At 41.2% G+C, this 12,800-nt stretch overlaps 1 protein-coding gene across 1 annotated transcript; it reads left to right on the forward strand.

The window, feature by feature from the left end:
* Positions 1 to 565: 565 nt before the first annotated feature.
* lrrc3b (leucine rich repeat containing 3B) lies at positions 566 to 1,351 on the forward strand (the record flags this gene model as incomplete). The annotated part of the gene is made up of 1 exon (XM_083646938.1): positions 566 to 1,351. One exon carries the CDS (start codon positions 566 to 568, stop codon positions 1,349 to 1,351), a length of 786 nt encoding a protein of 261 aa, XP_083503064.1.
* Between the last annotated feature and the right edge of the window lie 11,449 nt (positions 1,352 to 12,800).

Below are 12,800 nucleotides of genomic sequence, written 5' to 3' on the forward strand. Positions count from 1 at the left end.
TGACACACTGTGACAATAGAATGTGTTAGAGATAAGTGTGAAGTGTGAATTAGCCACCTTTTTATGCAAAAAGTCAAGTGTTTTTGCTCCAATATCACTCTGAAACAGCATAGACCATGGAACACGAAAATTCTCCATTAAAACCCAGGGTAAATAATACTAATCATAACAATGTCATCCGATCCATACTTATGTGGAAGCTGATGAAGGTGTTTCATTGATTCAGGTTAGGGGCTTCCCCATAGACATAGTGTAGTATGATCAATTCTATTCTGATTCAATTATTAATTCTACAATAAATATCAAACAAACTGCATCATAATCAGAGGTGGACCACACTGACTGGACCAGATCTGATTTCTAATAAAAGGCCAATATCAGCAGGATTAGTACATCACCTTGACTTTCTTCTCGTAATCTTGTTTCAGGACTGAATACAGCATGGTAACATCTGCTCCGTCTCCAGTGGCTTGACGGTAAGCACTGCTCTCCAGTATGAGATGTGCGTGATGGAGCAGAGGTGGTGCCGGGGCCCCGGGCGGGATGCTGCCGACGTCCGGTCAGTATGACTGTGCTGGACGTGTGGCTGTCGCGCTCCATCCCCATGTGCCTGCTCCTCCAGAGCCTCGTCCTCATGGCCCTGTGCTTCCCCTCGGCCAGCATGTGTCCCAAGGGCTGCCTCTGCCAGCGCGCCGACCCCCACCTCCACGGGCTCAACGTCACCTGCAGCCAGTCGCGGCTCAAAGAGATCCCCCTCGGCCTCCCCGTCGACACCGTCCTCCTGAGGCTCGACCACAACCAGATCGGCGCCGTGCCCGACCGCGCCTTCCACGGGCTCCGCCTCCTGCGTGAGCTCAACCTCTCCTACAACGCGGTGGAGACTCTGGGCGAAGGGGCCTTCAGTGGCGCGGAGGCCACGTTGCAGGTGCTGGACCTCTCCCACAACCGCATCACTAGCGTACACAAGGATGCCTTCGCTCGGCTCAAGGCCCGCATCATCGTGGACGACAATCCCTGGCACTGTGACTGTGCCCTGCAGCAGGCGCTCGGCGGGATGGCCCACAATCACGAGGCCGCCGCCCGCGTCCTGTGCAGGAGCTCGGAGCTCCGCGACCAGGAGGGGCGACCCTTCTTGGCGGTGGACACCGACCTCTGTAACCTGGCCAAACGGACCACAGACTACGCTATGCTGGTGACCATGTTTGGCTGGTTTGCCATGGTCATTTCGTACGTGGTGTATTATGTCCGTCAGAACCAGGAAGACGCGCGACGCCATTTGGAATACCTCAAGTCTCTCCCCAGCAAGCCCAAGAAACCTGACGAGGCTGACGACATAAGCACTGTTGTCTGACAGCAATGTCCACGTGACTGTGTTCCACATGAGTCTAAATGAACACCAACACATTCATGTAGTTGTAGTGGGACCCACATTTTTAGTGTTTACTGATTCCAACTTTAAGGTGATGTGAGGGTCAAACCTGCCGAGAAGTTATTCTATTTTGGGAAGATTTGCCAATGTCCTACCAGAGTTTGTTCAAAATGGAATTTGAATTCTAACCGTGGAAGCCACCCAGTCAGAATTGGTCAGATATAAACTTTGTCTTTTCTACACAACCAAAAAAAAAATGCTTACAAAGTTTTAAAAATCTGAATCTCAGGTTTAAATTTTGATAGGATCCGATGGCTTTTTTAGATGAAAATCTGGGAAATCCGTAAAAGAAAATATGAGAAAACACTAAGGCATACAACAACTTGGACCCCATTTTGCAGAGCACTTGTTTTGATGTGTTTAGTACACACACTGCCGTAAGATGTACTTTGAGTTGTTGAGATGTTTGGCCCGTAGCCTACCCCTTGAAGTAAGCAGATTTTCCAGGGTTCTGGGGCAGCTGTAGGACAGACATGACTGCCATAGAGCAAGTATTCTACCGACCATTTCTTGTTTAATATCGCAACACAGCCAATTCCAAAACATAGCAAAAGAGCTATAGGACAATGAGGAAGTGCAACAGCATTGGCAGAACTCATCGTCTCCTACACCAATCTCTGCCACAGCCCCCCACCCCTGTTTGCCTTGAGATACAGTGGCCTGTAATTGACATGCTGCAATAAAATCAGAATACAGACAACATTTTCACAATAGCATCTGGGAGAATCTTGGGATTCTAATAAGCAGAGGGTTTTTGTTCTAAACGGGTGTACAGGCCAGAAAGTGAGGTTTGGAAGCCAGGAATTTCAGTGCCTGGCTAAATAATCATTGAGTCACTGGTATTGATCAAAACTCTATCAATCCCCTGCAGATATGTTATGGGTATTTTGTGCTATGGGTCAGTAAAAACCTTATTTCCCCTTTAATTCTAAACTGTTGGTCCTGGCATGCAAAATTTGCAGACCAAATTTTTTTCTAATCTAAATGATAATGATTTTTTTTCTCTTAATGCGAAAATGGCATCTGAGTTTTTCCACCATATCGAGATTTTTTTCTCTCTCCTTGTAATTAAGCCATTTTGTAACAATGTAGGTGGCCAAAACCACCTACATAGAAATCTGATTTGGCTTGCGGGCCCAACCTAGAGTAGCCCTGACCTACACTAGAGTATACCCATGCAGTAAATAGCCCTAACTACAGAAAATCATTACGATCCATGTTTACAGGGGTGGATGTTTTAAATGCATGCTTGCATTTGCTCTTAATATTTTTGAAATACTTGAACTCTACAAAATAAGCTCATATACACAAAGCTTACAAAAACCTCTATGTGATTGTCTGTGGACCAATCTTGGATTGCATCTTTTTTCATTTAAAGATGCTACTTGTTCTTTCACATAAATAAATCATACTTTTTGAGACACAAGGTTCAATAATTCATGTTCCCTATCTGCTTATTCCTATTGAGGGTGTGGTGGAGCCTATTCCAGCATTTATTGGGCAGAAGGCAGGAAACAGACATGACAATGCCAAGATACCACAATAATTTGATGATATATATTGATGTTTAAAACGCTACGTGTAGCACCTTTAATTTATGTCTTTTATTTTGCTTCACCAAGTGCTTATCACATTGTGTGAAAAAGTTGTATTCCCCTTTATTAAGTTGCCCAAAAATCTTGTTAACATTACTATCGAACTTGGTACTGCTAGCTGCAAGCAAACCCCCATTTTGTAGCTAATGGCATCCATTGGTTTTAAATATGAATGCAGAAAAAATAATGCTGGGTAAAGAATTAGCCTATAGAAGAATAAAATCCAGAATATTAAAAAAGTGTCCCTGTAGCACCCAATGATGTAATAATTTCCTGGAAATGTAATAAATACAATAATGTAATAACTTGACCAATACAGTAATAAAATATCCTGACTGACCGATAATGTGAATTAAATATAATAAATCTGAAGAATGTAATAACTTGGCCATTAATGTAATAAAATGTCCTGACTGATATTGTAATATTATATTTCAGGCAATGATGCATTAAACTAAAATCCCTATCAATGGGAAATGAACCTGCTCATGTTGATTGGTCGTTGTGCAATGATCGTTCATTAGACCAGAGTACAAGCTTTGACCATTAATGTATGTCACTGGACATATAGAGGATGATGTCAATTTAACTTTTAAAGTGACATAATAAGCCTTTATGACAAATGCTAATGACTGGTTATGTATGTTTATGTCAGGTGTCATGTAGTGTATATGTAGGTGTTATGAATGCTTATGTATGCCCCCTTCAAATGAAGTCTTATCGAAAGTTGTTTTGTTGGATTGTGGTTGTTTTCATGAGGCAGTGTTTTGTTTGAGATCTGTGGTATAGAGAGTGAAGAGGAAGGTTTAGGGAACAGTTACCTGGGGTCCCCAGTGCTGCTCAGAAGCCCATCCTACCTGCTATGTTCTCCCAAGGAGGTGCAGTACTGTAGTCCATCACCCACTCAACAAGACCAGAGTAGTTCCCTGAGTTAGTTCCCTGAGTATATCGCTGAGTTTCCGCCCTTGTACCTGGCTGTAGGCTATAGTGCTCAAAATCTGCACTGTAAATTTCAAATACAATGTATGTAACATTCTCATTCTTAATTTCTTAAAACACAAAATGTAGAACTCTGGACTGAAAATGAACATCATCAGTTTTGAAAACAATAAACAACAACAACTAAAAGGTATTACTTTATCAGTAAAAAATATTATTGCAATATCATTCAGGATATTTTATGACATTATTGGTCAAGTTATGACATTATTAGGTTTTATTACATTTTTGATGCAAATTGAATTACATTTTCAGGACATTAATACATTATTGGTGTACAGTCCCTTCAAAGGATATGGATTCTGTGAATTGTGCCTCTTGCCTGTGTGTCAAAAACAATTCTAGAATGTCTTAAAAAATGTGGACAATGGACATGGGGAATGTACAGCGCTTTATTGAACGTATTGGAATATACAGTTTACAACTATGGACAGGCTGTGGCTGCACTGTACAGTACAATTCTTCCTTTGGTTTGTGAAGTCCGTGTATGTCCTTGTTGTCTTTAGTCGACTATTGTCAAGCATAGTCAGTTTTTGTAGATCTGTACTCATCGCCGGACAAGTAAGCACAACGATCTTGGCTAAATGTCAGTTTCAGTGGACTCTTATTGTAGGTGTTTTGTGGTTGCTCAAGTCCTTTAGAGTCGATGATGTTGCTGTTGTTACCCATTCACAACACACATTCTTACCAAGATTCTCATTCTTTCTTGAAAAGGAAAGCCTATAGGCCTATAGCCCATCAGGTGAGTTTCACAGACGGGCCCGTCAGAGGGAGGACACATTCTCCAACAAGTGGACAATAGATTATAATAACTTTTGACAATGAAAAATCAACACAAACAACCCCTATTCAAGCTGTGTATTCAGACTCTCAGAGGCATGCAGCAGTTCCCTTTAATAACACTGCGTACAGTAATGTCCCAGGCAACGGGTGAAGAGAAAATTGTTGCTGTCATTTTCTCAAATGGTTTCCCTCCCATCACAGCCAGCGGAGCTCAGTAAAACACTGCCACAGAGGAAAGAATAATATACATTATGGATACATGAAATGAGCTTTTCACCCAAATGCTCGTTTCTTAAATATTGGGCTTAATTTACATGATAACCAACAGGAAACCCTGCACACAATTAGTGACATGTGGGTGTTGCTGACACATTGTGAGATTTCCTTTCAATTCATGGTTTGACATTTTCTCTGCAAGAATCTGTACATTAACGACTATTAAAATAATGTGTTAGGGGATACGCAATGAGAATACATAGCTAGAGCAAACTAGAATCACATGTAAATAGGAACGTTGATGTTGTGTGAAATACTTGAAATCCCTTTAATTAGTTGTGACTGAATGTTCTACAATGTCCTTAACCTTGTCTTGTAGAGGCGACCTCATACTTCTCATGACGGGATCAAGAATAGACTATAAAAATGCATGTACGTTGTAACGCAGCACAGTGTAGCCAAGGACCGGAGAGAATTTCTAAGTGCCTGAATACTTCTCTCATCTCTTTGTTTATTTTTATTTCTTACTTGAGTTTTCCTCCACCACAGATCTTGTCATGGGTTTCGTTTGGACTCAAGAGCATTGCTTTCTCAGTCTAGAAGTCTGTTTATTTAGTGAACTTCTCATTTTTAGTTTTCCTTTCCTTTCCAATCATCCATGTCAACGTTCACAGCCTGGTCACCAGAATAAATTGTTGCCATTGTACATTGTATTGAACCAAAACTACGATGCATATCGTTTCTAGACGTGTATATCAACGTCATGTAGTCTGCTATTGGAGTAGCACGGTGGCCAGTAGGGTGTTATGGTCGAGGTGGATGGGGGGGGGGGGGCATTGTGCAAACTTAAGTCACATTTAATGTTTTTTGTTATATTGCCAAGCCCTAACCCTAACCTTAACCAAGTTGTTTTACTTGCCTAAACATAAGCAAAGTTGTTAAAGTTGTTTTATTTGTGTTTAACTTTGGAAAAGTGCAAGGTTTTCAAATTAACTGCCATTTTGTTTCAAATTTACATCAAGATTGTAGGTTTGCAGAAATGAAGACGTTGAGATTGATTGTATGAATCCATTGTTTACAGACACGTAAAATGCCAATGTTTTATTGTGGTGACCGAGTTGTGATGTAAAGAACTGTAGAAGTGAATTTAACTGCTGTACCATAACAGTTTTCCATGCACAGTGAGAGCGCTCTTTTTTCTAGACAAGCAGGACTGTCTGCGGTCAAGAAGGAAACTGTTCAAAGATTAGGATTGACTCACATGATTACTGTATGTTGTAAAGGCATGGCATCCAGTAAAAGAAATAAAGGAGGTATGCGTTGTTTTATGGTGTTTCTTTCCCCTAGATGCATCATGCTGAATAGGCCACTTGGATGGATCATCGTACTCGTATACATAAACTAGAAATAACCGCCTCATGCAAGGCATTGTTTTTGTTTTGTTTGTTTTTTTGCTAAATGGAAGTTATCATATATCATATTGACATGTATGATGAGAAACATGCTGTCTGCACTCAAGACTTTCTTTTTTTTACACAGAGGACTGATAGAGACCTTCATCACATATATTAATATTAATATAATATTAGCTAAACTATTGAGATAAACAAAGAAAGAGGAACAGGAGATTTCCTGTCTTGATTGTCATCCAGGAAGAGGAAGTGAAGAGGGTATCTTGGGGTCCAAATCAAATGTAATTATTGGTGTCCGCCATGCACCGTTTTTGTATTATGACCCAAGATCATTTTCTCAAGCAAAATATTATGATGTCACAGTGAAGCTGACCTTTGAACTTTTGGATATAATGTGTCATCATCACTTCTCTTCATCATTTTATCCTATTAGACATTTGTGTGAAATTCTGTCATAATTAGGATATGAACTCTTGAGTTATGGCCAAAAACGTTGTTCGTGAGGTCACAGTGAACTTGACCTTTGACCACCAAATTGTAATCAGTTCATCCTCGAGTCCAAGTAGACGTTTGTGCCAAATTTGAAGAAATTCCCTCCAGGGCGTTCCTGAGATATCACATTAAAGAGAATGGGATGGACGTGAGGTCACATTGACCTTGAACTTTGACCTTTGATCAACAAAATCAAATCAGTTCATCCTTGAGTCCAATTGGATGTTTGTGCCACATTTTATCGATGCAAGGCAGCTATCATGTGCACACAAACGTGTATAGTTAAAAGCAAGTAGATCTCCAGATGTGGATATAGGTTGAGTCACTGTTGTGTCATATCATTCAGAGATAGTAGCAAAAACATGTTTATTTCTGTGAAAATGTTCCTTGTCAAACAGCGCATTCTATTGGGTAACTTTCAAGGGGATTTTCAATTAAATTAAAAACCATGCTTCACTGTTGCTTGTCATAAAGTGACTGCTCTAAAATTGGAGGTGCGCTAAAAGTCACTGCGTGATGAAATTATTCCAAACTGAATAATTGCAATGAAGATGATTCAGTGTGTGGGTGTTTTGACAGTTGGGAGGTATGAATGGTGACCTTGGATTCTGAGACATGAAACCGTGCACTGCGTTGTCCTTGAAAAGAACAGAAAAGCACTGCTTCCTGTCTGTCTGCTTTGTGTGGCATGATTTTCATTTGAGGTGAAGACTGTCCCCGCAGTGTTCCCAATCTCACATCCACACAAACTGAGGCTGACTTCCCCACTCATTTCCTCTGAAACCAAGACCAAAACAAAGGCAACGCCTTGATTCCATCTCTCAAGAGAAATCCCTGTCCTCTACTGTATGTATTAATTTTCTTTTGTTGCGCAGTGGGAAACAGAAGATGCTCTCCCACAGTATCTTAATTATTCTTCAAAACTCTTTTATAAGAAGCCAAGGCTGTGTAGCGGGAGATTTCACTTGGGCAGAAGATTACAGTTAGCACCAGCACTGCAGTTTCTGCTGGCTCACAAGGATCTGTGCATCTACTGTACTTGAAAACCTTAACTTGGACTTTGAAAGCCTAGTAGGAAAGACAGAAATGGAACTTATTAAATGAATGACGACAACATCAGTTCAGTGATTTCATTGTATCTAAAACATTGGGGTTGTTGGGGGGGGGGGGGGGGGGGGGGGTTTGCAACACAAGTTTGGGGGGGGTTGTTACTATTTTAAATGCATTTCCTGCAATTCTAACGATTTTTGCATTACTGTTGAGCTGTGTTACAGTAAAAGATAGGAAACAATGTTTTTCCAGGTATATGTCATGACGAAGATCATCAATGTTCTATTAAACGGACTTGGTGTACGTATACAAATGGGTCAGATATGCTAGGCTTTGACCTAGTCTTGTTGCTTTTATTTGACACTGTAATGTGTCTTGGAAAACAGGCTAACTATAACTACAGTATATAAACATTAACAATGAAGTAAAGATCAATACAACCAACTATCCTACATGAAACGTGCATGACTGCACACATATTACATCCTCTAGCATTGTATTGTGGATCTGTGATCCTTCATTAACTTACATTTTCACATATGAGAGCAAGATGATGTAATATAATACAAAACTTGAGACAGATACAATTCAAATTATTCAACTGAGTTTTCCCACCCCACAGGTACCCAACGTGTGTCTGTGTGCGCACTAATATGTTATTGAAGTGATACATCCTCAAACAGCAGTCACACCAGTACTCATACAGAGGTTTTCATACAATAAATAAATACATAAATACATAAATAAATAATCCACAAAAATGTATACAACAAAAATCCTTTTCCTGGCAGTGCTTTCTTTTGATCTCTGGGCACTAGGATTGCTTTTAATATTAAATGTAATATTGTAAAATGTAATATGTGGCAGTCAATTCTCCAACAGCAACATAATTGAGCCTTGTACAGTAGGTGGATGACACTGTTCCCTTCAAGCATTGATGTCAGTCTCATTCTCCTCCGGAGAAAAAGTCATTTCACCTACATCCTTCTTATCTCAGTTATGGGCCTATGGCAATCTCTCCCTGCATTGCTGCTGTCCATTTGATGAATGAGCTGGTTGCACCCGTTCATTATTGGATTTAGTTACAGTAAAGCAAAGAGATTAATGTTGAATACAAGGCACTTTAGCTCCTGACGGCCATGTAAGCCAACAGCAAATGGCTGAATCTATCACTCTATAAGATGGGGAGTCCCTCACAATCATGTTGAATGCCTCCTGTGCTATGATTCATTTACATTTGTGGACAAACATCCTCTGTTTTAGCGAGCTGAGAAATGGCACCATTATAAACATGAGCCTGAACGAGATATTTTTTTATCAGATTCCACAGTATGCCTGAATCTATTTTAGTTGTAGTAGTGGTGGTACTGCAATTGTAGTAGTAGTATTACTACTACTACTAGTAGTACTACTACTAGTAGTACTAGTTACTACTAGTAGTACTAGTAGGGGAGACCAGGGATAGTTGTAACATGGGTCAGTTGTAACACTTTCCATTCCTCCAATCACGAGCAAGTTATGAATCACCTGATTCACTCTGCACATGCTCAGTTTAGTCCTTAGTCCACATGTGAGGAAGTAGCAGCCTGTGGCTGATACAGCCAATTTTAGGAGGAAAAAACTAATTTTGAGGTAAGAAAGTATATATTTTTACTTAATTTATTTTTTTGATAGCATTGCCTGCTTTGTAGTTAAAACTCATCAAACTTAAAGGAGAATTTCGGTTTTTCTGAACCTGGAGCCATTTCCTGGCATTAATTATGATTTGGCCACTCACCTAGCGATGTCTGCAGCGTTTCTGGGCGTCCTAGCGTTGTTTTGAGATCAATATCGTCCAAGTCAGTCGTAAAATGGAGTTGATTTGGGGCCAAGTGGTAGCCTGTATTTCCTGCATCTAAATAGCTATTTTTCTTCCCGTTTTCGCCACATATCGCCGTAATCAGATCCGTCAACATCCAGCCGAGTGTTATTTCACCCCAGGCTGTTTCCTGGACTGCACAGGGATCAAATTACCTCAAACGTGATCTAGGTCACCAAGTCTCGTGAAGTCCCGCGATACTTTCCTGTCGACTGGCCAAATACAGGCAGGACGCTTTGCGGTCGTGGTTTTAGCGTAACCTATGTGGGGTTTGGCGTAACCTATGTGGGATTCGAAATAACGAAGGTTATGCCAAACCCCACATAGGTTACGCCAAACCCCACATAGGTTACGCTAAAACCACGACCGCAAAGCGTCCTGCCTGTATTTGGCCAGTCGACAGGAAAGTATCGCGGGACTTCACGAGACTTGGTGACCTAGATCACGTTTGAGGTAATTTGATCCCTGTGCAGTCCAGGAAACAGCCTGGGGTAAAATAACACTCGGCTGGATGTTGACGGATCAGATTACGGCGATATTTGGCGAAAAAGGGAAGAAAAATAGCTATTTAGATGCAGGAAATACAGGCTCACACTTGGCCCCAAATCAACTCCACTTTACGACTGACTTGGACGCTATTGATATCAAAACAACGCTAGGACGCCCAGATACGCCGCGGGGATCGCCTGGTGAGTGGACAAATCATAATTAATGGCAGGAGATGGCTCCAGGTTCGAAAAAACCGAAATTCTCCTTTAACTCATGTTAATTATGTGTCTATGTAGCTATTTTACATGCAAATTGTTAGTGCTAATGTTTTAGCTGTTAGCTGTAAGGTAAGCTACTTCATGGCTACAAGCGTCTGGGTCAGTTGTAACATGGGTCAGTTGGGTCAGTTGTAACACGTGAAAAAAATCGTACAAACTACCCCAAGCAAACTTGTAATTGTATTTATGTTTTCTTTGAATTTCAGTATGACTCAGTCTTGGCATAGAAAGACTGACTGTACAAAATAGTGACTCCCTGGACTTCAACTCCCATGATCCTCCTCACCTCACATTTGCCCTTTCCCCTGATTCACTCACCCATGCACACCTGCCAGCACTCCGGACTAATTACATTCAACACCACTTCACAGCTGAACACAGAAATGAACCAGCTTGAAGTACTCAGTATCAATCACTGACTAATTACCCAGTATACGAGAGAATGGCAGGAAAATGAGTCTACTCACCAAAAACACAGCATCTAAAATCCAGCAGAAACCAAGCTGACAAAGTTATACACACAGTGAGATCCTTCTTGAAGAAAAAAGTTTGTGAGACTGAAGTGAAGGCACCTTGCTCACAGGTTATATAGATGTGCGGGGGCTAGACCACACCCTGGCAAATTATTTTACCACTTCACAGCTGAACACAGAAATGAACCAGCTTGAAGTACTCAAGCCTTAAAGGCCGGCTTTACCGTGGGGAATATGAATATATATTAAATCTCACACCCCTAAGGTTTTCAAATCCGTTGAAATTTTTGAAATTGGTTGTTTCCCGCCAGAGATATCACCAGAAATCCACTCTGTGTGGAGGGGGGGGGGGGGGGGGGGGGTGGTGGAGGGGAGGGGCGGGTGCGGGGACCCGAAATACTACATTTCCCACAATGCACTGGGCTCGCGTGGCCTTCGTTTTCATGCCCACCCCTCAGGCATTTGGCTGATATCAAACTCCAGTAGGTGGCGGTAATGCACATATATGTTTGCCAACCGCCATAAAACTCAAAGAAGAAGAAGAAGAAGAAGGCTTCGACAATAAAAGATACAAAGAAGAAGAAATAAATCGAAAATAAAATTGCCTCCAAATTGCACCAAATGTAAACGGTAGTATATATGTCGGGAGATGTCTTCATAAAAAATTTTTCATGCATTTTAAGGCATTTTCGTAGGAGTTACGCGCATCTGATGTTGTAACTATTTTCTGTAAAAATGTGTAAAAATGGGTACATTGCTCAGCGTTGATTTCGTTACTTCAACTCACCTACTACTAGATGTAAAATTTGACGAGCTTCCCAATGCCGCCAGTCCTGTGTCTTTTGGTGCTTCCGTTCCAGAGATATGGTCTCTTGGCAAGGAGCTATGGAAAGCTAACCTAGCTACAGTATGCTATGCGGGTGGACAAGATGGCTGCCTTTTGCTTTTCGTCGAGAGCTCTGAAGGGGCGTGGAGGACCTCTAGAGGCGGGACCATGGCTCACAAGACTTGTAGTTCATAGGCGCTCGAGTTCCGCAAGCGGGGAGGGAAGCCGGGTGACGCGTAACGCGTCATCCGGCTTCCCTAAAAATGTGAGAGATGCCTGATAGGTCAGGCAGTGAAGCTCCAATTTCAAAATATTTCAACGGATTCTAAAACCTTAGGGGCGTGAGATTGATATATATTCATATTCCCCACGGTAAAGCCATCCTTTAAGTAATATTTTTCAGACACACTAAAATTGCAAGACAATTAAGCACACTAATATTCAGTTGGTGCACATTTGTTCAATTTTATATAACCGTAGCTAACATACTTGAGAAACACACGCACACACACAGACACACACACACACACACACACACACACACACACACACACACACACACACACACACACACACACACACACGCCAGTTACTGTATGTTAAAAAGTAATGTAATTGTTAAATAAAAATCTTTCAATATCTTAAGTTTTTGTTTTAATCCTTACTTCATAATGTTACATTTCACCCCAGGGTGTTACAACTTACCCAGACTATGAGGTGGATTGTAACATTTCACTCCTTGTGTTTGAGACTAAGCCATGCATTTTCTGTGTGTGTTGCAGAGGTAACAGCTACACTATGTGATAGCAGACACATGTAATTCGTTTGTATCAAGTTTAGCATGCACTGGCTTTAAAGAGCCCCAAGATACAGACAGAAATGTCCAAAATGTTACAACTA

The sequence above is a fragment of the Poromitra crassiceps genome (genome assembly GCF_964638095.1).
Source record: "Poromitra crassiceps genome assembly, chromosome: 11".
Lineage (NCBI taxonomy): Eukaryota > Metazoa > Chordata > Actinopteri > Beryciformes > Melamphaidae > Poromitra > Poromitra crassiceps.